General features: G+C 41.3%; 2 protein-coding genes across 2 annotated transcripts; both read left to right on the top strand.

Moving 5' to 3' along the window:
* rbm7 (RNA binding motif protein 7) lies at nt 1–3795 on the top strand. Its single transcript, XM_058080684.1, has 5 exons — nt 1–209; nt 419–581; nt 1386–1452; nt 1532–1625; nt 3104–3795. The coding sequence occupies exons 1-5, from the start codon at nt 117–119 to the stop codon at nt 3395–3397; spliced, it is 711 nt and encodes a 236-aa protein (XP_057936667.1). The 5' UTR covers nt 1–116; the 3' UTR covers nt 3398–3795.
* A 164-nt stretch (nt 3796–3959) lies between these two features.
* barx2 (BARX homeobox 2) lies at nt 3960–23219 on the top strand. The gene is made up of 7 exons (XM_058080683.1): nt 3960–6147; nt 11147–11465; nt 15547–15631; nt 16437–18804; nt 19257–19386; nt 22352–22482; nt 22562–23219. Exons 1-4 carry the CDS (start codon nt 5961–5963, stop codon nt 16716–16718), a joined length of 873 nt encoding a protein of 290 aa, XP_057936666.1. The 5' UTR covers nt 3960–5960; the 3' UTR covers nt 16719–18804; nt 19257–19386; nt 22352–22482; nt 22562–23219.
* The last annotated feature ends 966 nt before the right edge of the window (nt 23220–24185 follow it).

The following is a 24185-nucleotide window of genomic DNA, read 5'->3' as shown; positions in this document are numbered from 1 at the left end:
AATACGACATTTAGCCATGACGTCACGGGCCTAGCTTTGGTTTTTATCAGAGTCTCTGGAAAGCTAGTGTTAGCATCGCCAAGGAAGAGAGAGGCTGGACGTGACAAAATAATATAATGGGGAACAAAGAGGAAGTTGATCGAACGCTTTTTATTCGGAACTTGGATGCAAGAGTGACAGAGGAGCTTTTATTCGAACTGTTCTTGCAGGTGACGTTATCTCTCAAGCTAGCATATTACGGCAGTAGCAAGTGCTAGCCGCACGTATTATGGGAGTGTATCTAAAGCTATAATAATCGCTCCCAAACAGTAACATTTTTTACGTTAGACTGTGAGGCTCAGTGGCAACGTGTATTCTATTTGTACAATGCTAACAAGCAATTAGCAGTCGTCAATCTTTAATCAGATTCTCTCAGCAGGCAGGACCCTTGATCAAAACAAAAATCCCCAAAGATGTGGATGGCAAACAGAGGACTTTCGGTTTTGCCGTGTACAAACACGAAGTATCGGTTCCTTATGCCATGCAGCTGCTCGACGGGACGTCTTTGTTCGGGAGATCAATACATGTGCAGTTCCAATCGGGTAAGACATCCAAACCAGCTGTTAATATTTGAATTTGATACTTTAATTTAGCTAAATTGACCCACTAAACACACTTGCTAAGTGCACTTTTGCTAAGTATACAACTGTTCTCTCAAATTTTGTTGAAAAGTTGTAATAGTGTACATTTATTAGGAACGCTATCTACTTGACAGGTGAGACTTATTAAGAGGCTGATGAAGGAACGGAACTATTTCTCAGCTGTGCTTTGAACGCATCACAATGACACTAGGTCACTAGAGACTACAGTTTAACGTTGAAAGTACAGGATAAATGAACCTTTTTATACATAATTGTATGACTTTATAGCTGTTACACTTTCACCCAGCACTGTACACAAAACGCCTGGGTTGCTATACAGAAGATATTTTTTATTCTGACCGTAAAGCTGTGAACAGGTCAGGCTTATATGTGCAGCTATGTTTGCTGATATTCTTGTAGGTACATTTCCTGATGTTTTGGCGTGTTTGTATATTAAAGCAGACTGAGGTCTGGTATGGGAATTGTACCCCTATCGCCAGATATCCAACTTCAGGTACCTGGGTTGGATTGAAAGTGGAAAAACTGTGAATTGGTGCTTCTGTTTTTCCTCAAATATTGTCTTGTGACACTCTGAATAGTTAGCAGTTATTTTTATTTTCCCAGTGTACAATTGGTATTGAATATTTTTGAAGTGGTCACTTTCAAACAGGCACGGCATGTATTTGAAGAAATACAGGAATAAAACTAGTATTGTCATGGTTATTAATGCAAGTCTGTGTTTGATTTATTTTTTCCTCATCTCAGGTAGCAGCCATAGCAAGAGTGCCGGGAACTTAAATCAGACGACTATCCCTAATCCTCACGGCCTGAGGTGAGATCATTCATTCACCACAGCTTGTTTATTAATATCATCTTTCTTGTGCTAGATATGGCTGTTTTTCCTCTTCCAGGATGCCACCCCAGTTCACCTCTCCTCCATACACTCCTCCAGCCTTAATGCAAAGGTCATTTTCGTCCTCTGACAACATGCAGAAGCATTCCATGGTAACCCTTTTGTCTGATATTATATTATTTTTAAACAATTTGAAGTGCCAGAGGTTATACAATAGTGTGTTGGAAGGAATACACCGTTTTGTGTGTCTGTAGGTATAAAGGATTTGGGGGATTTTTGCCCATCAACTGCAATCCTTATGTGAGACATGAATATGTATCTCTTTCTCTTTTCTGTGTATTGTGAATATATAAAAACAGTTAAAAGGAAAAAAGTGGGCAAAGAATGCATGTAATGGGAAGCACCTATTCCGCCTATGCCTTCGGACAAAACCTCCCAAAACTGGCAACAACGCTCCATTTATGTATATATGCCATGCATGTCACGCCACAGAACCACATTACTGCTGTAGTGACACCTTGCGTTTGCCCACACCTGTCTCTGACAGATTGGGTCTCTCCACCAAGCAGTATTGTGATCTTTATCCACTTTTTACATGTACGCTGTTACTTTGCACTAGTAGTACATGTAGATGCCATACACAGTATCACATCCATTGACTAAACATTAAGGGGTTGGACAGGAGTAACTCTAGCACAGGTATGTCAGGCTACATTCAGTGCACACGTTTTAACAGCAATATCATGCTAGGTTAGCTATTTTGCTGAAGAAAAACAAAATAATCCAAACTTACAGCTCCCCTTGTCTGCAGCTGACTCACAGTTGGCTTCAATTGAAGATGTGTAGTGAAGCCACCGCGGCACCAAAAATGCTGCCCACCGTGTAGTGATCACAGAACTATATTACGTAGAAAACCCATGAGCCGTACGTTTATGTCGCCGCGAGTCCGCCATCTTGTGTAGCACTGCCGCTGAAACTTTCCGGCGGGGGGTTGGGCAGTCTTTCATTTGAAAGGCATAATTATTTCATCTCCAGTATAAAAAAGGAGATGTTTAAAAATTGTCAAGAGAAGTGATGGGACAATATAAACATGAATGAGTATCATCAGCACTTAATTGAGAACCAATTTAGCAGAATATAGGCAAACTCGGTTTCACAGGGCTACTTATATATGCCTATACACTGCGCACGCTGAGCTGCCAAGTTATGCCACACAAGATGGCGGTGTGTGCACCGAAGCACTGCGCGGCGGCGACACCGCGCTCTGTGTGTTGTGTCCGGGTGTAAGCTTTCTGCGTCTTTCTAGTTCTGTGGTAGTGATGGGGCTGATACACGGGACAGGCTCACTCATCTCGCCAGGGGAGAGTCAGAGGCGTCCATGAGAAAAGAGGTTTTTCCTATTGAGGTAGTCGCAGAAAGTCGCAAATTCAGGAGAAAATTTGAGCGCCTCTTAAGTTGAGCACACAAGTGAGCGCGATGATTGATTAATGTCACACTTTGTAAACATAAACAGGCGCAGACGCACGATAATTTTACACCGGTAAAGTCAATTTTGCATTGCAGGAAACCATTTTAAATATGCATGAAACATTATTACAACACAACAAAAATGTCTTATTTCAATTCCAAGATGAACAGCATGATGGATGACGACTTCTCCAAGCAGAGGCATCCGTCCGCAGGGTGCGGCGGCAACTTCAGGCAGCAGGACGGCAACTCTTACCGGAACTTCTCGTCCCAAGCAGACGGCTGCAGAGGAAACCAGCGCTACCCGGATGACATGGGCCACCACCATCAGCAGCACAGGAGCAACTACCAGCAGCAGAATGCCTGGAGGAGCGGCAACCGTCACGGTGGCGGCAGGCATCACGATGACAGGGACGGTAACCGTGGTTACCAAGATAGTAGGTGGAGACGGTACTGATGCTGGGAAAAGCATCTTTAAAAGACTCATCATTGTGTGGGCATTTTATAGCATACTCTCAGGTCGCTTTCCACCTCACCTAAGATTTAGTGTCTTAATTTTTTTTAAAGTTTGTATTTACATTGTTTTTAAATTTGTACTTAAGCAAGCCAAGAACAGAAAAAAAGACATGGCTTGAACCTTTTTGTCTGCTTTTATATTATATAATATGAAATATGTAAACGGTGCTCAGAGCAGCTATACAATGTTCAGGTAATTAGCAAAAAAAAAATCTACCAGCACCACTTTTTTTCCCACAAACGTTCCTCTTTTTAAAAAAAAAAAAATCTTGATTTTTGTATGGCCAACTGGGAATGTTTTAACTGATCATCATGAACATAAATGATCTCTTGCTTTAACACTTGCATCCTCTTTCATCACAGCGCAAACCAAACGTCACACCATTGTACAGCAGTCCGGGAAGCGTGCGACACATGTCCTCGTGTGCACCTATAAATGGCCCGCTGTGTAACTAATACGCTTGTGCCGCGGGTTAGGAAGTAATCTACAGGTGGCGCCACGCATATCCTTTCAATGAAGCCCAATTACCACGGTAATATAATATCCCCGCCACATGATCAGCTCCTACATGTGACCTTTCTATTTAGGATGTTTTCAGGGCTTGACGTGGATTTGTCACCCACTCTTTTCACTTTGACGCGATGCAATTATGCGAAGGTGTTTCTTGTTACCCAAACATGGATGCAGTTAAGCCCCCCCCCACCGCTGCACCATCTTCCTATTCTGGGAGGAGTCCCAGAATAGGAATGACTTTGATCCACACAGCATCTCATGTTGCCCCCATTCCCTCAGCATCCCTGCCCAGGTGTCTTTGTGAGGGATCACTTACAACAAAGTGATGATCCAATCCCTTAATGTCCAACTCTATGGGGTCATAATCTGTAGCCTTCCGGAAGTGATTAAAAGCACCAATTGGAACAATTAAAGCTGCATTAGCGGTGGGTATCTGGTACTTTCAGAACTACATCAGTGTTTATGCATTATGAGAATTTGTGTTTTTTTTTGTGATATTCCTGTATGCTTTCAGAAGTGCACACAAGCTTGAGCCAGTTCTTGATCAATTCTATCCTCTGCAGGGTGTCAGCAGGAAGGTTCTCTTCTTGTGCATGTGGTGGCATTACTCTTAATTGCTTGATCTGCCTGGCGTCTCCTGCTCTGGAGCAGCCAGATTAGACAGCCTGCTCACTCGGTAGCTGCTGGATCCACTTCCACGCACACCCTCAACCCTACCCCCAATGACCCGAATACCCCCACCACCCCACCCCGCACTGCATGCACACACCCAAAATTTCATGACACCTCTCATGACACCATTTCACATGCCGTTAAAGTAATTCACAATGTAAGGCTTAAACAATCAGTTACAGTACATAGATTTAATGTTTGTTGTAATTTGCAGTGGATATCATTAGCTTGACCAATGGAGTGTCCACTCACTATATATTACAATACATGACATTTACATAGCATTTTTTGTCCCGACCCTTCATTTTGGTTAACAATGCTATTTAAATAATCAGAAAATGTTAAGACTGTAATACCACAGATATGTAGGGGGAAAAAAAACCTTTGTCAAGATAAAAGTATTTTAATAAGAGACTGAGGAAAAATATCCTTTTAAAATTGATTTGACGGAAACCCTTACAATGTAAACTGCTAAAATGAGGCACTGTATATCAGATATTCAGATCAATACAATTCAAAATAAATAAATTGTACATGTACAATTTATACAATACTTAAAAATAACTTAAACATAAAAATGTAAAAACTGCAAAATGAACAATCCAAACAATTATGATACGTTCATAACCCCATTAGTTTAAATTAATTAATAGAACCTTGATAATCTATTATGATTAGAAAAAATACACTTGGACTGATAAAATCCCAGCATGCATGAACATATTAATTTTTAAAAAATATGCTGTTTGACCTATTAATACTTTTATTTTTGTCATATTTTTAACATCAATAACCTGTTCCAGCTATAGGGTCAAATCACCAGAAATAAAATTGAAAATATAAAAATCTACTTCTCTGACTTCATTAAAGCATTATTATTATTCTCTTGTATTAAAGACTGTGTGTAGCTGAACCTCTGATTCAATTATTGCAATACATAACTCCAGAACAAATACCACAAATTATACAAAATTCATCATAAATGATCATGATTTTAGATTATTTTTATTGTACACAAATAGGGAGCAATAAATAGACATTGGCTATGATTTAATAAAGGAATGGCAATATGCATCAGGGCGGGGGGGCGTGTACAAATGGAGGAGAGAGAGATGTCGGTTTATATAGAAGCGGCTGTGAGTGAGTGCACGTCTCATTCACTCTTCTTCTCAACAACACCGCGCATTAGAACATTTTCAACACCATGACAGCGTAGTGTGCTAATCTCTTCATTAGTTCTCTCTTGCAAGGTGCGCTGCCTTGTGCCGACGCTTCATCCTCCACCACCATCACCACCAACGCCACAGAGGGAGCCGCCATGCACTGCCAAGCCGAGGTGAGGCTCTCCTCCCCGGGCCAGCTGAAGGTTGCGAGACGGCGCTACAAGACCTTCATGATTGACGAGATTCTCTCCAAGGAGGCTTGTGATTACTTTGAGAAGTTTTCCCTTTACTCCGTGTGTCCGTCTCTCATCGTGCGGCCGAAGCCTCTGCACTCTTGTTCGGGTAAGAAACACCGCCACCCTCGCCCCCACCCCCAGCCCCACCTGATTCATCCGTTTTAGAGTACTTTTTGTCTGAATTATCTAATGCAGTCTAATGTTCCCATGCAAACCTACCGTGCATGTGGGACACTTTGCAAGTGAAATGTGTATTTATTTCAAATGTACGACATTTCTGCTCCCCGCTGACTCGCGTAGGATGTTGTAAATCACTGCAGCTAAGTATTTAGTGTTGAACACAACTGACAGGGCAGACTTCCTTGAGGGTTCCTTCTGATGATAAACGACGTTTTGCCAGTGTTTATGTAACTTATTAGTCAAGCTGCAGTTTACAGGTGTCCAAAGACTGGCTCAGGGGCCATTACCGGACCACATGTTGGGGTTTTGCATCCAGTAATAAAGTTAAACACATAACAAATGCCATAACAACTTTTTATGGCCTTACTGTAAAACATCAGCATGTCGGGGGGTGTCCTAAATCCAGCTCAGAGACAATTTGTTTGCTGTATCTTGTTTTTATTGGCTCGCGGCACCTTTTGTAAGAATAAATAAAAATAAAAACAACTAATCAGAGCATTTTGCTGGTGTTTATGTAGCTTATGAGACTGGCAACATAGCTGTGATTTGAAAAGGCGCTTATCCCCAACCATAAAATATCCATACACAAATTTATTGACCCCCAGCATCTTATTATAATAATAATATTAAAAAAAAACATTAAACATAACAAATGGTCTTTGTGACTTGTAGCTTGTTTTAAAAAGGGCTTATCTCCAACCATGAAACATAAAAACTCATATTAAATTCAAATAGGGACGTGCAAAGTCCGGCTTAGGGGCCATTTGCGACCTGTAGCTTGTTTTAAAAAGGGTTTATGCCTAACAATAAAACATAAAGATAGAGTGATACTTTATTAATTCCAAGGGAAAGTCACATCAAGGAGCCACCACGGCTTGGAGCTTTGTAAAAAATATATTGTCCAATGTAAATATTATTTATAAAGGGCCACAATAAAAACCAACAACTCACGATTGTGTTGTGTAAAAAAAAAAAGTGCAGAATCATACTATTAAATACCTTAAATACTATAGTGATTCCACTGCAATACCCATTAAAAACTAATTGGTTGAAGTCTGCAATAATAACTACTGCAATTCGATAATGACACTGCAGGTTTTGCAGGCAGGCAGCAGCAGTGCTGGTCAAAAATAGGAGGCCCCCCATCCCTCTGATATGATGGAGGGTTCCGATGGCTAGAGTAACCCGCTCCAGGCCGCCTCGGTGCCCACATATTTGGATCTGCAGGGGTGTGAGACACACTATATTCCCCCTAGAACATCTATTGACTTTGGTGCTTGATATAGCAGAAGGGAGCTTGAGGGGCTGCAATGACATTCAGCCACCAGCAGAGGCCGCTAAAGCACATAAATGTCAAATATGATATTGATTATTTATCTTTACTGAGTGAATGAAAGTAGTCTCCCTGTTTGCCTCTGATGTTAACCCCCGCCACTAAACAACATAATGGCAGCTTGCACTGTTTTATTTACGTTCAGTGAGCATGGTCAACATCCACCGTGGCCTTAATCTCACCTGACAGCGTGGTGAAAAAACGGGGAGTGTGTGTGTACTCGTTTTGGTGCAGGCTCAAAGTGAAACGAGTTTTCATCCCGTCTTAAAGCCTAAATCTGTGTCAGACAATAAAGCCTCCCATTAAGCATAATGCGTCCTTGTTAGGCTTGATTACACCCGTGTCAACACAAGCAGGGAAGTATGCACACACACACACACACACTTTTCAGTTAAGATGAAGTTCAACAACCTAACCTTACTCATTCAGCTTAGACACGATGAGTCAACGTTATTTAGCAACGCCGCTCTTTGCTGTTTGTTTCTTAAAACATTCATTCACTCAGCTACGTGACTTGTCGTCATATTTACATTTTAGGTCCATTCCACCACCACTGTTTATATTTTGTTTTCATTTTGCTTCCCATTATTGCTTCAACATTTCAGCCTGAGCAAAAAAAAAATGTAAACAGACTAAAAGTATGAATGTATTTTGTCACACAGTTGCAAAAAAATTCAAGACAAAATGTAATAAACAATGTAATATTTTTAAAAAGTGATTTGTTTGGGACAAAAAAAAAGAACTGAGTGTACTAAAACTACTACTGGGGTTAAAAAAATGGAAAATCAATGACAAAAAAATGTATTGATATAGAGTATATTTATACTGTATATCTCTCTATGCCACTTATGGTCACATGGTATGCTGGAGCCTATCCCAGCTGACTTTGGGTGATTGGCAGGATACACTTTATGTATAGAATTTGATTATTGTTAATTGTCTTGGATGTTCTTTATTTTATTTGGAACACAAATATATATATATATATAAACATACATTATTACTAGATAGAACAAAAGTGACAATAATTTTTTTGTTTAATATAAAATGTAAAAAAAAATACTAAAACATTTTAAAACACTCAATTTGGTGCCACATCCTTTTTGTAACATCTAAAAATAAAATGAAAAAAAAAACATTGAAATAGCAAAAGTGAATATGACTTTTCTTTGTTTTCCAAATAAAATTGAAAATGTATGAATTAAAAATATTTCTGTGAGGGGAAAAGCTGACCGTTTTAAATACGAGGTGTATGCTTCTGTACTTTTTGGGGGGGAGCATTTCCGATTAAATTCTTGTCCGGACACAACACTAAACACGTACGTGTCCAGTAGATGAAATGTTGATGATAGTGTTGGTCATCAACTAAAAAGAATTTCAACGTCTTGATCTATTCTTAGGCGTAATTGTTAGCGTAAGCATTTCCTACATAGCGACCTTGATTATCAAGAGTATCTGTTGCACGAGGCGACGTTGTGCTCTTTGCAGCTCTTTAAACAGTTTATTTGTAGCCTATTGACAGGACCCGGTGCTTGTCAACAGAGTGTCAGATGTGAGCTCGTGAGAGACGGCCTTCCTGTCCGTGGAAAGTCACCACAGTCTCTTCTTGTTGGCATTCTTCTTTTGGTCTATCCGCCCTATTGTGTATGTTTACAGATCAGGCTCTTCCAAAAGTTGCCAGCATGAGTGATTTATACTGTGCAACACATTGTGATAAAATGTAACAAGCAGTTGTGCAGAAGATAAGGGGAATAAAAAGAGATCTTGTCGAGGCCTGTTGCAAACTTGATGTTTGAGGATTAGTAATGACCTCAACACTTTAACATGATGTCATCATCAGCCGCAGGCTCTGTCATGTATGAGCTCTCTGACACCTTCCATCTAATAACGAGCGGATTATATACTGCACACTTCAATGGGTGCACTCCATCACCGCACCTCGCTACATCGACCAGACCCATTCATGCTTTTTCCTCGTAGAAAATGCAGTTTTGTTCTCGTAAAATCACTGCTTTTCTCAAGCGAATGCAAACACGTTTGAAAAAAAAAAAACTTTTTCTTGCAATAACTTTTTTGTACTTGTTCTAAATATATTATGACTTGATTCCCATCTAATTATTATTTTTTTATTGTTCAACCTTTTTTTGTACTACTATGACCTTATTCTTGTTTCAGATTTTTAAAAAAAAATATTTTCAAATATATTTTTTGCATGGTAAAATGACTACTTCATCATAACCTTTTTTTGGTAATATTATGACTTCATTTTCATAAAATGGCTTTTTCTCCTCAAATTGACTTAATTTTCATGATTTTTTTCCCCCTTTTGTTATTGCAATGTTATTGTTGTAAGAGTACGACTTGATTCTCATATAATGGCTGCTTTTTCTCATAAAATTACAACCACGTTCTATTAAAATGGAAAATAATATTTTTGTAAAATGGTAACTTTTGATTGCAATATTATTATACGTAAAATCTCATAAAATCACACATTTGTATCACAATAAAATAAATATTTTGCTTACAAATTTCCTTGTAATATTTAATTATTATTATTGCAAAATTATAATAATGTAACTTTAGACCTTCTGACAGAATTTTTCTATTTGCATAATCATAACTTTAATGTCATAATTCAGACATTCAGACATAACAGTAACAGATTAGGAGTAGGATTTAATAAGCTTTGCTTCTTCCTACTCCTTTTTTATACATATGGAATATGTGAATTGATTGTGTGACCTGCATGTTCAAATAAAATCAAACAATTACTTATTACCATCATAATTTAGAGTGCATGAAAAAGTGAGTGTGACCGCATGACCATTTATTAACAAGTATATTGTACAACATCGCAGCAAGAGAACCATTGTTGTAAAAGGGGAATAGAAAAAAAAAGTGCTTAGTCGATGTGAATACAACTCATTGTAAACAGTCCATGCATCAGTTGATAGGACAGCTGAATATTGAATATTGTCTCATAATCACCAACTTTATTGCCATAATTCTAACTTTATTCTGGTGGTATTCAAGTTTCTCTCAATGCTGCGTTCAACAGTCTGTGACTCGCAGGGTGACTTTTATTTGATGTTTCTCTGAGGTTTTTTTTTTTATGACGTTGACTTTGATTGACCTGCCACATCCATTCAGCCAACCCTCAACCTCCGGCCCCCTCCTCTTCTTCCCGAGCGGCTCCAGACAAGTGTTACTTTTTATTGATTCTGGCGTCTTGCTGCTCCTGTGCGCTTACATAGAGGGCAAGTCAAACTGTGTGTGTGTGTGTGCAATTTAAAGAGAGAGCAAATAAGTTGTGTTTGACTTGGTTGTTGAGGTTTTATTGGAGCTGATTCAATGTGTGTGTGTGTAGAAAATAATCATTCATCCGAAGGGTCGAGAGTAAGCGGTGTAAAACAAGCCTGCGTCATCAGGGTCCCTGCCCTTTACAAGAGGGAGGTCAGGAGCAAAACACTTTTCACAGACAATTCATAATTGGGCAATTACACTCGATCGATAACTGCACTTTTATTCATTGAGTGCATGATAGGAGCCGTTGTACCACATGACTGTATGTGACTGTTTGTCCTCTCAGGCCCCTCATCACTGCGTGCCTACCCGCTCCTGTCCGTCATCACACGACAGCCTCCCAACCACCCGGCCCACCTCCCGCAGCCCCCGTCCCCGGGCGGGGTCCCGCCACATCTGCCCCTACTGTCGCCGCAGCACGGCCGAGTCCCCGAGGCGTCGCCCTGCAGCCAGACGCCGCTCAGCATCAGCAGCGAGTCGGAGACTGAGCGCAGCACCCCGCGCTTGAAGAAGGCCCGTCGCAGCCGTACTATCTTCACCGAGCTGCAGCTGATGGGCCTGGAGAAGAAGTTCCAGAAGCAGAAGTACCTCTCCACGCCGGACAGGTTGGTGTCCTTCATGAGAATCGACTTTAGAAAAGTGCCTCCGAGGTGCTTTGGGTTCGTACATGTGGCTATGAAAGCACAAGATTTTGGCGTGTTGACATTCCCATTAATGGACATCAGGAGTTGAGATTCTGTTGCTAACCAAAACAGCAGCACCCACCATAAACACAAGTGCAAATGAATTTGAGTGTCGTGTCGGCAGCGACTTGGATGTTGTAAACAAGTTCCTTATGCTGTACTGAGGGTTCATTTGCATTCCAGTCATTCCTATGATGACGCCACGGCAGTGTAGGCATATCCAGCCTGCCGAGATTTTCTAATAATACAGCAATACAATAATCTAGCAATCCCTCATTCATCACTGTTAATTGGTTTTAACATCTGACCATGATAAGTGAATTTCCCGTGTAGTATTTATTGTTCCTATATTATATATAGGAGTTATTGATAACTGGAATATTTTCTTAATATGTATATTGCTCATTATTAGAGCCCTCTATACATAAAATAGCATCCCCATAGTCACCTATACACTGGTATTAGTCAATACAGTAGACATAACAGGAAAACACACCACAAGAAAATATGCCGTTTAAATTCCAAATTCTGGTACTGGTGGAGCTGACTGGGGGGTAGACAGGAAGTGACATGGGGGTTGAAAGTTGAGCTTTAGCTTGGCGTGGGCTACGGGCCGTAACAGTAACTCGTGTTGGGGGATTATAGTGCTTCTTTTGAGATAATTCCAACCTGCAATAAAAGCCTGTTGTTGCGGCGATAATAGGCTGACTTATTAATCAATGCAGGGATGGTGGTGAGGATCTGGATAAAAGTTGCAGACACAGGAAAAACACAGCAGCAACAGAACATGTACAGGTAGATAAACCTGTTTAAGATACATTAATTGCGGCTACGACTATCTTATGAAGTTTAAAAAAAACAGGAGGTTGCCTACAGCCACAGCTGTAAAATGTTTGCTTCATTCATGCTTGGTGCATTGAATAAAAGTTAATTGTAGCTTTTACGGTGATGGACCGATCAAAGGATTATGGAAAAAAAAAAGTAAACATTGTGTGGAGGGATGGTGGTGAGAATCCGGATGAAATCTGCAGACACAGGAAATTATTCTGCTTTTATCGTCCCCCCCCACAAACACAAATAGCACGCTCCACAAGTTTTGTCAACAGTTCGGCCTTGGTGGCGGTCTATGCTGTTAGCCAGGTTGGAGTTGCCTCACAGTGAGGCACGTGGCGTTTAATGCTACTTTGCTAAATACGCTAAAAATGGCAACATCTCTGACAGTGTCAATCAAAACTAGGCATGCTATACGAGCATCAAGTCAAGCGTGACGCTTTGATAAACCTGCATACCTCACATAGAGTACATTTTCAAAGTGCAATGCATGCGCACGCACACACAAACACACACACACACACTTCACAAAGCCACAAATGTAATATCAAGCCGTGGTTAAAGCTAACGTCGTAATTTTTTTTATTTGTCCCGTGGGGAGCGTCTCATGTAATGTGGATTTTTGGCCAAGCAGCCTAGCGTATGACCTCAGCGTTCTAGTTCAGACGAGTAATGCTTTAACCCCCGAGCTCTTTAGCGCTAAAATAAACAGAGAGTGAGAGAGGAAAGAAACACACACACTCATGAAAGCGGAGGACAGCGGCCAAGTCAAGCAAGTGTGTTACGGCAAAGCAGGGAGCATCGAACGCGGTTTCATACAATAATGTGATGCCACTTAAGTCACGGTTTCTATCTCACTTCATGCTCATTATGTTGAAATGTGTGTGTGATGGGGAAAATCCCCTCATTTTCTTATTGAATATTTCATTTAAATTTGCCTAGAGGTGTTGGAAAAGTCACACCGTCTCATTTTTAAATCACACAACAGCTCAGTGATCAAAGCCAGTGTCTGTGTACGCATGGCTGGACCGCAAAATGTGGTCTTGACAAGAACGTCTTTGTCAGTCTGACGATGCTCCGCACATCAAGAATATTTAAAAGGGTTTTTTTTGTTACCATGTCATACCCACCCAGGGCCGCCCCTGGCCAAACTAGGTCCCAAAGTAACTATTTTTACATCATTTTGACTTAAACCTGAATTTAGTGGGATGTGTGTTTATACATGGGAAACAATACATTATTTTTAGGGCAAAATAACATATTTCTTCCCCTCCAGTACTGGCCGTTTTAGAGAATTTTGACTGATCTTTGAAAGCACATTAAAAGATTAGACTTTCATCTTTCATGAGGGAAAAACAAAAAGCTTCTTTTAACCTTTTGCCATTCTTTAGTAAGCAGTAGAACACAGGTAAGTTTCAGCAAAATATCAGTTCCTGACAAGAAAAGTGAGAAAATCACCTTTTTGTGATACATTTCAAGCCACGAGTTCAATTCCACCCTCGGCCATCTCTATGTGGATTTTTCATGTTCTCCCCGTGCATGTATGGGTTTTCTCCAGGTACTGCAGTTTCCTCCCACATTCCAAAACATGCTAGGTTAATTGACGACTCCAAATTGTCCATAGGTATGAATGTGAGTGTGAATGGTTGTTTGTCTATATGTGCCCTGTGATTGGCTGGCCACCAGTCCAGGGTGTACCCCGCCTCTCGCCCGAAGACAGCTGGGATTGGCTCCAGCATGGCCGCGACCTAACCGGGATAACCGGTGTAGAAAATGAATGAATGAATGAATTTCAAGCATAATTTCAAATGTAGCCATATTTATTTTGTCAAAATATGGAAACAACTATGCCACAATGTAAACATGACAAAAAATAGTTGTTTTACATGAAACCAATCATTTAGTTACAAATATAACGCCATGAACTATTTCCAATTTTTGCATTTGGAACTGCGTGTGTGCACATCAATGCCCAACCTTCTGCATGCTGCACTCCTCCATTCTTTTCCACTTCCTCTTTACTGTGGAGTACTTTAAAACTGCAGCTTAAAACTGCACTAAGCATGAGCTCTTCTTTTGTGTGCTGCGCCATTGCCTCTCTTTGGGATCGGGCGTTCGGTTTGACCTGTTGCGTGCCGTCAATCATTCTGGCAACAAGCACGGCGTCAGATGACTCGTCTCTTTTTTAGAGAATATCATAGAATATCTTTCCAAAGAGCGATGAAATAGAGAGTCAACTTGGATATAGTTGTGGAGATTTACTACCTGTTGAAAATGAGTCCATTATTGTCTAAATAGTTGGCAACACTAGTGAGGAGCTGGATAATTGTGTTTTGTATACAGTTGAGGTCACTGGCGGTTTGGGGCTGCATGAGTGCTGCTGGCAACGGGGTGAATTATGAATTCCAACATGCCCTCCCTTGGGTAATTTGGACACTGGAAATGTGATGTTGTGAGCTATTTAGATAATAGTAGCAACGTGAAGAGGCATTGTCAATCAGTACAGCAATAGAAACTGTACACATTTCTTTAGTATTCTCCCTTTGGTTTGGTCACACATTTTTTCCTGAGATGCTGTGTGTTCATTTATCTTAACTTAATTAGAATGCATCCTAAAAATTGTGAAATGCCAAGCACTATAATGATTTTATGCAATGTCACTGCCATCATCATCATTATGACTACCATCAATGATATTAGGTTACACCCATGGCACAAGACAATTGCTGTGTTGTTACATCTGAAAGGAAGTGCGTTAGTAAGTAAAGGAGCGTCATGACAGGCATTCTTGAGTAAGGTTTTCCTTCTTCGGTCATAACTCCTGTAGAAATTAAGAAATGCCACATAACCATTTCTCTTCTGCACCAATCGTCTGTGGTATCAGATTGTATGCCAGCCGGTTTCCCTGGTCGTCATGGAGCAAACGCATGTACTGGATGCATCACATCGCTATTTGCCAAGCAGCCACTGATTGGATTACCGATGTCCGTGCAGATGTCTCACTCGACTGGAAGTTTAGAATATGCCGGCTTTGATGCAAGATTCAAAGACTGCATTTAGGTGTCATAGTAAAATCAATGCATCTCATTAGATGGTACAGTTGCACCTTGCATTGAATTGGGAAAAAAAGATGTTCAAATGTTCATTTAACCGAAGTCTGCTTGTCTTTCAGGTTAGACCTGGCCCAGTCGCTCGGCCTCACGCAGCTCCAAGTGAAGACGTGGTACCAAAACAGACGCATGAAGTGGAAGAAGATGGTAAATATCTGTGTACTTATAAATAATGTCAATTAAGGGTATGCTGGAGCCTATCCCAGCTGTCTTTCAATGAGAGGCGGGTTACACCCTGGACTGGTGGCCAGCCAATCACAGGGCACATATAGACAAACAACCATTCACACTCACATTCATACCTATGGACAATTTGGAGTCGCCAATTAACCTAGCATGTTTTTTTTGGAATGTGGAAGGAAACCGGAGTACACGGAGAAAACAATCTCAACATTTGCCACCAACATTTTAATCATTCAAAAGATATTAAACTTTTTAAAATTGATAACTATCCCATAGTAGTTGACATACTTTAAAAGTAAAAGTACTTAAAAGTAAATGTACCGAGCAGCCACACGCATGTAGGACTGTTGTCGCTATGTTACTGCTATGTCTAGGGTTATCATCACACCTTTCGACGTCACTGCTCCCTTTTCAGCGATGGCTTTCATCACGGACACCCTTCACTATATTGACAAAGCCAAAGAAAAAGTTAAAAGGGTTATTGCACCAAAATTGCGTTGCACCCACTGTATTTCCGTGTTGATGACATGTCCAAACAAGTCGGGCAGGTAAAGAAGGACCGAAAGAGGGGCGGGGTTGACAGACAGTAAGCCGTGAGGCGTTAGGGATGGTGAGCAAACAGTCGGTGGAAGGGTCAACAACTGCGACTTTTAACTCCGAAGATAAATGAGTGCAAAAGAGCAGCCAGCAGTCATACGTCTTCTCTTAATGACTATCTTAGCTAAGCCATTTTTGACAGCAACAGGGTTGTGTGTGTGTGTGTGTGTAGGTGCTCAAGGGAGGTCAGGAGGCTCCCACCAAGCCTAAGGGAAGACCCAAAAAGAACTCCATCCCCACCACCGAGGAAATAGAAGCCGAGGAGCGGCGGCTGAAGCAGGAGGAAGAGGAGCGCCTGAGGGTGACGGCGGAAACGGAAGCCACGCCTCAACTGGAGCCTGAAGACCTAAGCTCCGCCTCAAATCCAACCCCGCAGAGTGACAGCGCGGCGAGGGTGGCGGAGGTGCGAGTGACGCCGCTCCTGGTAGCCTCAGAGACTCAAGCAGAGAGCTAAGCAACAACGACAACGCAACCAAAGACTGATACCACAACACCTGAAAACAAATAGTGCCTCAGGATCACTAAAATGAAAAGCCTTTAGGGTCATTTGTTACCCACAGACATGCAATCTTTAGCGTACTTCCTGGCTCTTTCCTGTGCATTTGTGCTTGGTCCAACTGTGGCCAACACACCACAAATGGATGCCATTTGTGTCGCCCATGCATGTAATACACATACAATGTTGTCCAATGACGTCAAGTTGGACGGCGGCCATGTTTTCAAACCAATCTTGCTCATATTTTCCCCACATGTGCATGTCAGTACCCTCAAGATGAGTACCGAATTTCATGTTTTCGACAAAAAAGTTAAAGTTACAGTCGGTGTTTTGAGCTGTGGGATAAATTTCAAGCCCAACTGACTTCTGCAGGTCAAATTTTCATGCCTCCGTGTGGCGTATATGTCACAAAAGTAATAGCACAGGCAACACAGCAGGGGTCAATGTCCTGACCAATTTTCACCCATTTGTGTGCAGCGGTTCAGGAGTAGAAGCTTGCACAAACAACCCCTACCTGTTTTGGAGGTTGGTACTGTATTGCATTAGTGAACCACCTTTCCAAAAAAAAAAATTAATTATCATTTTTCTTGGGCGGCACGGTGGTCTAGAGGTTAGCGCGCAGACCTCACAGCTAGGAGACCAGGGTTCAATCCCACCCTTGGGCATCTCTGTGTGGAGTTTGCATGTTCTCCCCGTGCATGCGTGGGTTTTTTCCGGGTACTCCGGTTTCCTCCCACATTCCAAAAACATGCTAGGTTAATTGGTGACTCCAAATTGTCCATGGGTATGAATGTGAGTGTGAATGGTTGTTTGTCTATATGTGCCCTGTGATTGGCTGGCGACCAGTCCAGGGTGTACCCCGCCTTACGCCCAAAGACAGCTGGGATAGGCTCCAGCACCCCCCGCGACCCTCGTGAGGAAAAGCGGTAGAAAATGAATGAATGAATGAATGAATCATTTTTCTTTTAAAAGTAGAACTGCAGAACCAGCCGGTTTCTCCAAATGCAGTAGCTTAGTCGAGCCTTAATGTATCACAACACGATATTTATTGTTACAGAATTCACTTATTATGTCACCAATCTTGCCTCAGATGATGCTTGTGCCAAAAATATTCGGGTTTGCCCTACTATGCTGTAACTATGTAGCATGAAATCACTGCCAAAAATATATATATGTACCGTATATATATATATATGTAAGAAACGTTTGCCGTGCCTTGTCGGTTTTCGGAGGGAAGCAATTTTTTTCTTTTTAATTAGAATTCTTCTCAACAACATACCTGCCAAGCCATACACTGTATCATACTGTGGAAATATATGTAAATGATAAGCTCTGTGGAAAACAGTATTTTTACCTGCTGTTTGAAATGGGATGATTATAAATAGTTTGTATATGTCCCGTAGTTCCAGACGCTCTCTTTGTCGTGTCAGGATGGCTCCTCTTTTCTGCCACAGGAAAGCCATTAGCAACTTTTAAGCTGTCAAGAGATTCTTCTGAGGAGATAAATCACAGCCTCTTGCCAAAGATTCAACATTTAAAGTGTCAGACATTCTCAGCCTGCAGGCTTTTTTTTTTTTTTGCCTTTAACCGCCTGTGACTGACTTTGCTTCTCCTCCTCACCTTGTAAACTTCTATTTGCTTATTGTTTCATATGAACAAATGCAGTATTTTTCTGATTTGTAAATAAATAACGCTTGTTTGTTGAACTTTCCGGTGTGTGTCTTACACCACGTGTGTGTGTTTATGTATTTTAATGCACTTACCAATTGAAAGGTTGGAGGTTATCCTATGTTTCCACCTTCATTTCCGTTTTGGTGCTCTTATTTTGTATTTCTGTTTCCTGTTTTGACGCCATATGCTGCATCTTGACTTGGGCTAGCAAACCTGCGTCCTGTTGGCAATTAGCGTGTTATTGATCATCGCGTGTGTTTTTATTTCCCGCTGCATTCCTGTGAGCGTCCTGGAATTATTTTATCTTTTTGGGCATATTTCTTTTCCCTCGACCTTCCATGATGAATCTACTCATATTCCTTCTTGTATATTTGTGAGTCATGCCGTTTTTGTTTAATAAAAGAGTTTATTGACTGCATCAGCCATCACATCTCCGCACCGTGGGGGTAACACTGCAACAATAACTGAACGTGACAGAGATTACCTTTTTTGGGGGTATTTTTTAGGATAGAATTCTGATTTTGCATTAATATCTTTGAAGTAAACCAAATAGTTTTTGGAGTGCATGAAACGTGGAATGGGAAACTACTCCACACGAACACAGCAGGAACAGAACCAATGTTGTAATGTCTGGCTGCTAACTGCTAAGACTGCATTGTAAAGCATGGGTCTGAGCCTGGGTGCAGCTTCCTGGGACATACTTTGTAGCCCCCAACTTGGGGGGTGGCGTTGGGATGGGTCACGTGACAGAACGCTTATGAATTAGATTTAATATAACGCTTTTTAAGGTACCCAAAACGCTTCAGTTATTCATTCGCTCTGCAGCGTCTTGCCTATGGACATGACAACAGTGAACCTCCAACCTTCTGGGTTGTCCTCTACCTCCTGAGCCACAATAACCGCAACACATGCTGGGAGCTGGCATCATCAGACTGTACCTCCGGGCTTTTCCCAGGTAAATTGAGCACATTAAAACATTACAACAAGTGTAACACGTGCGTTTCAGCTGATTATCATTTTAAAGTGCATGCAGAGGTAGATACGGAGCAACTGCTGTGGAGTTGATTTAAAATATACATCAGGGGTCGCCTACAGCCACACCTGTTAATGTCAATATTCATAATAAGACTCACTGATAGTTTTGTTTGAAAAATGTGGTACCTGACCACTTGGTGGTTAACTGAATGGAGGTGTTAACTGGATCATTTTTACTGATTAATTATCTATAAGTAAATGAAATATAATTGGGGGTTTTCTCCGGGTTCTCCGGTTTTCCTCCCACGTTCCAAAAACATGCTAGGTTAATTGGCGACTCCAAATTGTCCATAGGTATGAATGTGAGTGTGAATGGTTGTTTGTCTATATGTGCCCTGTGATTGGCTGGCCACCAGTCCAGGGTGTACCCCGCCTCTCGCCCGAAGACAGCTGGGATAGGCTCCAGCACCCCCGCGACCCTTGTGAGGATAAGCGGTAGAAAATGAATGAATTAATTTCAAGCATAATTTCAAATGTAGCCATATTTATTTTGTCAAAATATGGAAACAACTATGCCACAATGTAAGCATTACAAATAATAGTTGTTTTACATGAAACCAATCATTTAGTTACAAATATAACACCATGAACACCCTGTGATTGGCTGGCCACCAGTCCAGGGTGTACCCCGCCTCTCGCCCGAACACAGCTGGGATAGGCTCCAGCATGCCCACTTATTCAAGTGTATAATTTACACTATGGTTATATTGTTTCATGCTTAAAGCGTTCCAACGAGTCTAAAACCAAATGAAAGCCGAAACAGTTATTTCCCCAGAGGAAACAATGAGGAAACAATGTAAATCCACTGAATCCATTCCAGACAATGATTGAGCTACAGTCGTCAGTAGGCGGACAGAGACGTGTTGGTTTGCAAGCCATAAATCACCTGGAAGTGAACAAAGCATTTAGCACTGCCATGTTTTGACATTTATCGTCTTCATCTGTACAACCTGGAGTGGCCCTCGTGGGGCTCCCACTCTGACCCAGAGCAAGCAAGGAAGGCTCTAAAGTGTATTTTTAGTGACAAACGCCGGATGTGGATGATTTCTAAAGCAAACAGCATTGAGTGATGTGCACTGTGCTTTAACCCCTTAAGTAAACACTCTTATTCTCTATAAGTGTGCATTCAAACAACAGAGGCACTAACGCTGACTCAATACTCTTGTAGTCTTTCAGTCTATATGGTTATGTTTTACCTTCATACTACCTACAACATTCATTCATTTTCTACCGCTTATCCTCACGATGGTTGCTGGAGCCTATCCCAGCTGTCTTCAGGCAAGAGGCGGGGTACACCCAGGACTGGTCGCCAGCCAATTACAGGGAACATATAGGCAAACAAACATTCCCACCGGAAACCGGAGTCCCCGGAGAAAACCCACGCATGCCACGGGGAGAAACTGCAAACTCCACACAGAGATGGCCGAGGGTGGAATTGAACTCGGGTCTCCCAGCTGTGAGGCCTGCGCGCTAACCACTCCCACTCTGCAGCTTACCTACAACATATGGTATGATAATCAATTTGAGGCTCTCTATTTGGGCGCACACAGTCAGGAAATCGGGAAGACCTGGGTTCGATTCACCGCTTGGCAATCTCTGTGTGGAGTTGCCATGTTCTCCCTGTGCATGCAAAGAACATGCAAACTCCACACAGAGACACCCGAGGGTGGAATCGAACTCGGGTCTCCTAGCTGTGAGGCATGCGTGCTCACCACTCGTCCGCTGTGCAGCTTGGGCTGAACATTTTGGTTTAAAAATGTAACAAGGAAGAATGATTGTTGACATCCCTTAGACACACTAGTCTACTGTGGGCTCCTAATATTCTAATATGCACAGTAGTAAATACAAATAACACACATACACATACGGTCACTCAAATACACCACAAGGATGCAGAACACACGCAGTCAACTACAATAATGATATGATATGGACACTGATGTTCTTGTTAAGCATGTCTGAAACAAATAAACCATGCCCAAAACATTCCCCACAGCTACTTTAGCTATTATACAGTAAGTGTAAAAATAAGTACAATTTGTTGTAAAATGTAAAAACAAAACAACAGCTTAACTTTAATGATATTATGAAAAAAATGCAACGTAATGGTGAGTGTTGGTGTAGATTCCCCTCAGGCAATTTACTTTTTTTTTGCATTTTGATTGTCATGCAGGCAGCATGGTGAAGAGTGGTAAGCGTGCAGGCCACACAGCTAGGACACCTGGGTTCGATTCCACCCTCGGGCATCTCTGTGTGGAGTTTGCATGTTCTCCCTGTGCATGCGTGGGTTTTCTTTGGGGACTCCGGTTTTCTCCCACATTAAAAAAAACATGCTAGGTTAATTGCCGACTCCAAATTTCTAGTTTGTCTCTATGTGCCCTGTGATTGGCTGGCCACCATTCCAGGGTGTACCCCGCCTCTCGCTCCAAGACAGCTGGGATAGGCTCCAGCACGCCCATGACTCTCGTGAGGATAAGCTGTAGAAAATAATTAAATGAATGAATGATTGATTGTCATGCAAGTGTAAAAAGAAGCCAAAAGCACAAAGTGACACTGGAGTGATTTAAATTTGAATCCAGTTACATCATGCAAAGTTTGTTTTCATCTCTTCTGACAATTTTCCTCACTTTCCTGGTTTAGCAATTTGAAACAAGTTCAGCAAAAAAAAAAACATAAAGTAAATCCTTAGATATTCACAGATATTAGCGCTCAAATGACAAGCTGAGGCCTCAAGTGATGTCAAGCATCAAGTTTAATGCAAGTTTAGAGCCATATTTAGCCTAAAAATAGCAAACGGAACCCCCTAATGTAACTTCAGAGGTGTGTTTTCATTCACAAACATAAAAAGCAGTTATGGTATCAGTGTCATCCATTGTCATTTGCAGGCAAGGAGCGCAAACATTTCCCTATCCGATTTCTCTGAGAACACAAATGCTGCGCCTGACAAGGTTGCAAGGCTGTGCACTCTGCAGGTCTCTGCAGGAAAGGCCCTCCAGGCTAATTGTTGCGCAGCGAGGTAAGAACCACTTCCAGAAAGAGCCCTGCAGTGAGAGACTCTGGCGGGCCTAACTGGAGAACCTGTTTTTTTCTCACAGGTCCAAGTTCATCTGCAGGTCACCCTAAGCCTAAGAGCCCTGACCCTCCCCAAATATCCACCCAGCCACCCACTAAGACATCCATCGCGCACCTTCAACTGTCAGCTTAGCTCGGGCAATTAGTGGCGATGTGACACACTAAGTGGGCGCAGAGCAACTCCTCTCGCAGAGGAAGTTGTTTCTAAATGTTGACTCTGGATGGCTTTAAGTTGGGTAAATAAAGGCGGATGCTCTCTTACGGAGCGCACAAAGCTACCCATTGTCTCTAAGCAGCCGTGGCATGAGCATCGCCTCTTTTCATGAGCTGCGTGTACAGGACATGTGAGTGTACTTGGCTGTTATATGCTGAGGAGGATGTCTCACTCTGTCGTCACCTGCTTGGCTCGGGGTTCGTTCTTAATAAAAAAACATGTGTAGCTGCAACAAGTTAAGCCACATTTGACCCTGGAGGATGCTGGACAGAATTATGGGGTTGCTAGATTACACTTGTCCTTTGTGCTCGCGAGTTATGGTTAAAATTGTGTTACAGTGTATTTGAAAAGATGGGTGCATAGTTTCAAAATTAATTATGGAATGGACTCGAATGTAATATTTAAGACTTATTTTGTCTTGACGAAAAAGAGTGAAATACTATATTACTGCACTGATCCAAATATAAGACGACTATGAAAACATAAGATGACCCTTTTAAATATCAGTCTTTGGAAAAATATGACAAAAAAATATGACAAAATCAAAGACACTTTCAACAACATTTGACCTCCACCAAGCATGAATGGGAATGATATTACCATATTGATCCTGAATATAAGACATTTTTAAGACCCAATGAGTGAGGAATACGACTAAATCAAAGACACTTGTTGTACTCTTTGTACAACATGATTACCTCCACCAAGCATTAGGGTTAAATATATTTCCGTATTGGTACGGATATAAGACGAACACTGAAAATATAAAACGACCGTTTTTCAAAAACCGTTTTGGAAAAATGTGTTGTAAAAGAAAAATCAGACACTTTTACTCTTTGAACATTATTACCGCCACATAGCGTTGGTTGAATATATTTCCGTAATGATCCGAATATAAGTCGACTATGACAATATAAGGCGACCCGGTTTTGGAAAAATATGGTTTAAGACAAAATCAAAGACATTTGTAAAACATTATTAACTCTACCAAGAGTGAGGGTAAAAGAGGGTACCATATTGACATGAATATAAGACGACCTTCAATATAAGACTGACCAATTGTGTGAAAAACATGTTTTAAGACACTCGTACTCTTTGAGCAACATTATTGCCTCCATCAAGTGCGAAAGTGAAAGGTATTCATATTGACCCAAATGTGTGACGATCTTCAATATAAGACAGACCCTCTTTTTCAAGACCCATTGAGTGAAATTTTTTTTACACTTTTTATACTCTTTGAGCAACATTATTACCTCCCTCTAGGGTGAGAGTAAAAGATTAAGATCAAAATTAACCAAATATAAGACGACCTTGAGTCTGAGTTGTTCTTCTCTTTTTCAAAAACCATTTTGAAAAAAAGTAAAAGCTAATGTATTACCATATTGACCCAGATATAAGACTGCCCCGAATATAAGATGATTCTTCTTTTTCAA

The sequence above is a fragment of the Doryrhamphus excisus genome, chromosome 8 (genome assembly GCF_030265055.1).
Source record: "Doryrhamphus excisus isolate RoL2022-K1 chromosome 8, RoL_Dexc_1.0, whole genome shotgun sequence".
NCBI lineage: Eukaryota > Metazoa > Chordata > Actinopteri > Syngnathiformes > Syngnathidae > Doryrhamphus > Doryrhamphus excisus.
Note: the sequence above shows the minus strand (reverse complement) of the source record. Positions and strands in the feature narration are given on the sequence as shown.

Coding starts and splice junctions, on each gene's coding strand:
- barx2 (XM_058080683.1), top strand. CDS start 5,961: ATGCACTGCCAAGCCGAGGTGAGGCTCTCCTCCCCGGGCCAGCTGAAG. Junction 11,466..15,546: donor TACCTCTCCACGCCGGACAG/GTTGGTGTCCTT, acceptor CTTGTCTTTCAG/GTTAGACCTGGCCCAGTCGC. Junction 15,632..16,436: donor GCATGAAGTGGAAGAAGATG/GTAAATATCTGT, acceptor GTGTGTGTGTAG/GTGCTCAAGGGAGGTCAGGA.
- rbm7 (XM_058080684.1), top strand. CDS start 117: ATGGGGAACAAAGAGGAAGTTGATCGAACGCTTTTTATTCGGAACTTG. Junction 210..418: donor TATTCGAACTGTTCTTGCAG/GTGACGTTATCT, acceptor TTCTCTCAGCAG/GCAGGACCCTTGATCAAAAC. Junction 1,626..3,103: donor ACATGCAGAAGCATTCCATG/GTAACCCTTTTG, acceptor TTCAATTCCAAG/ATGAACAGCATGATGGATGA.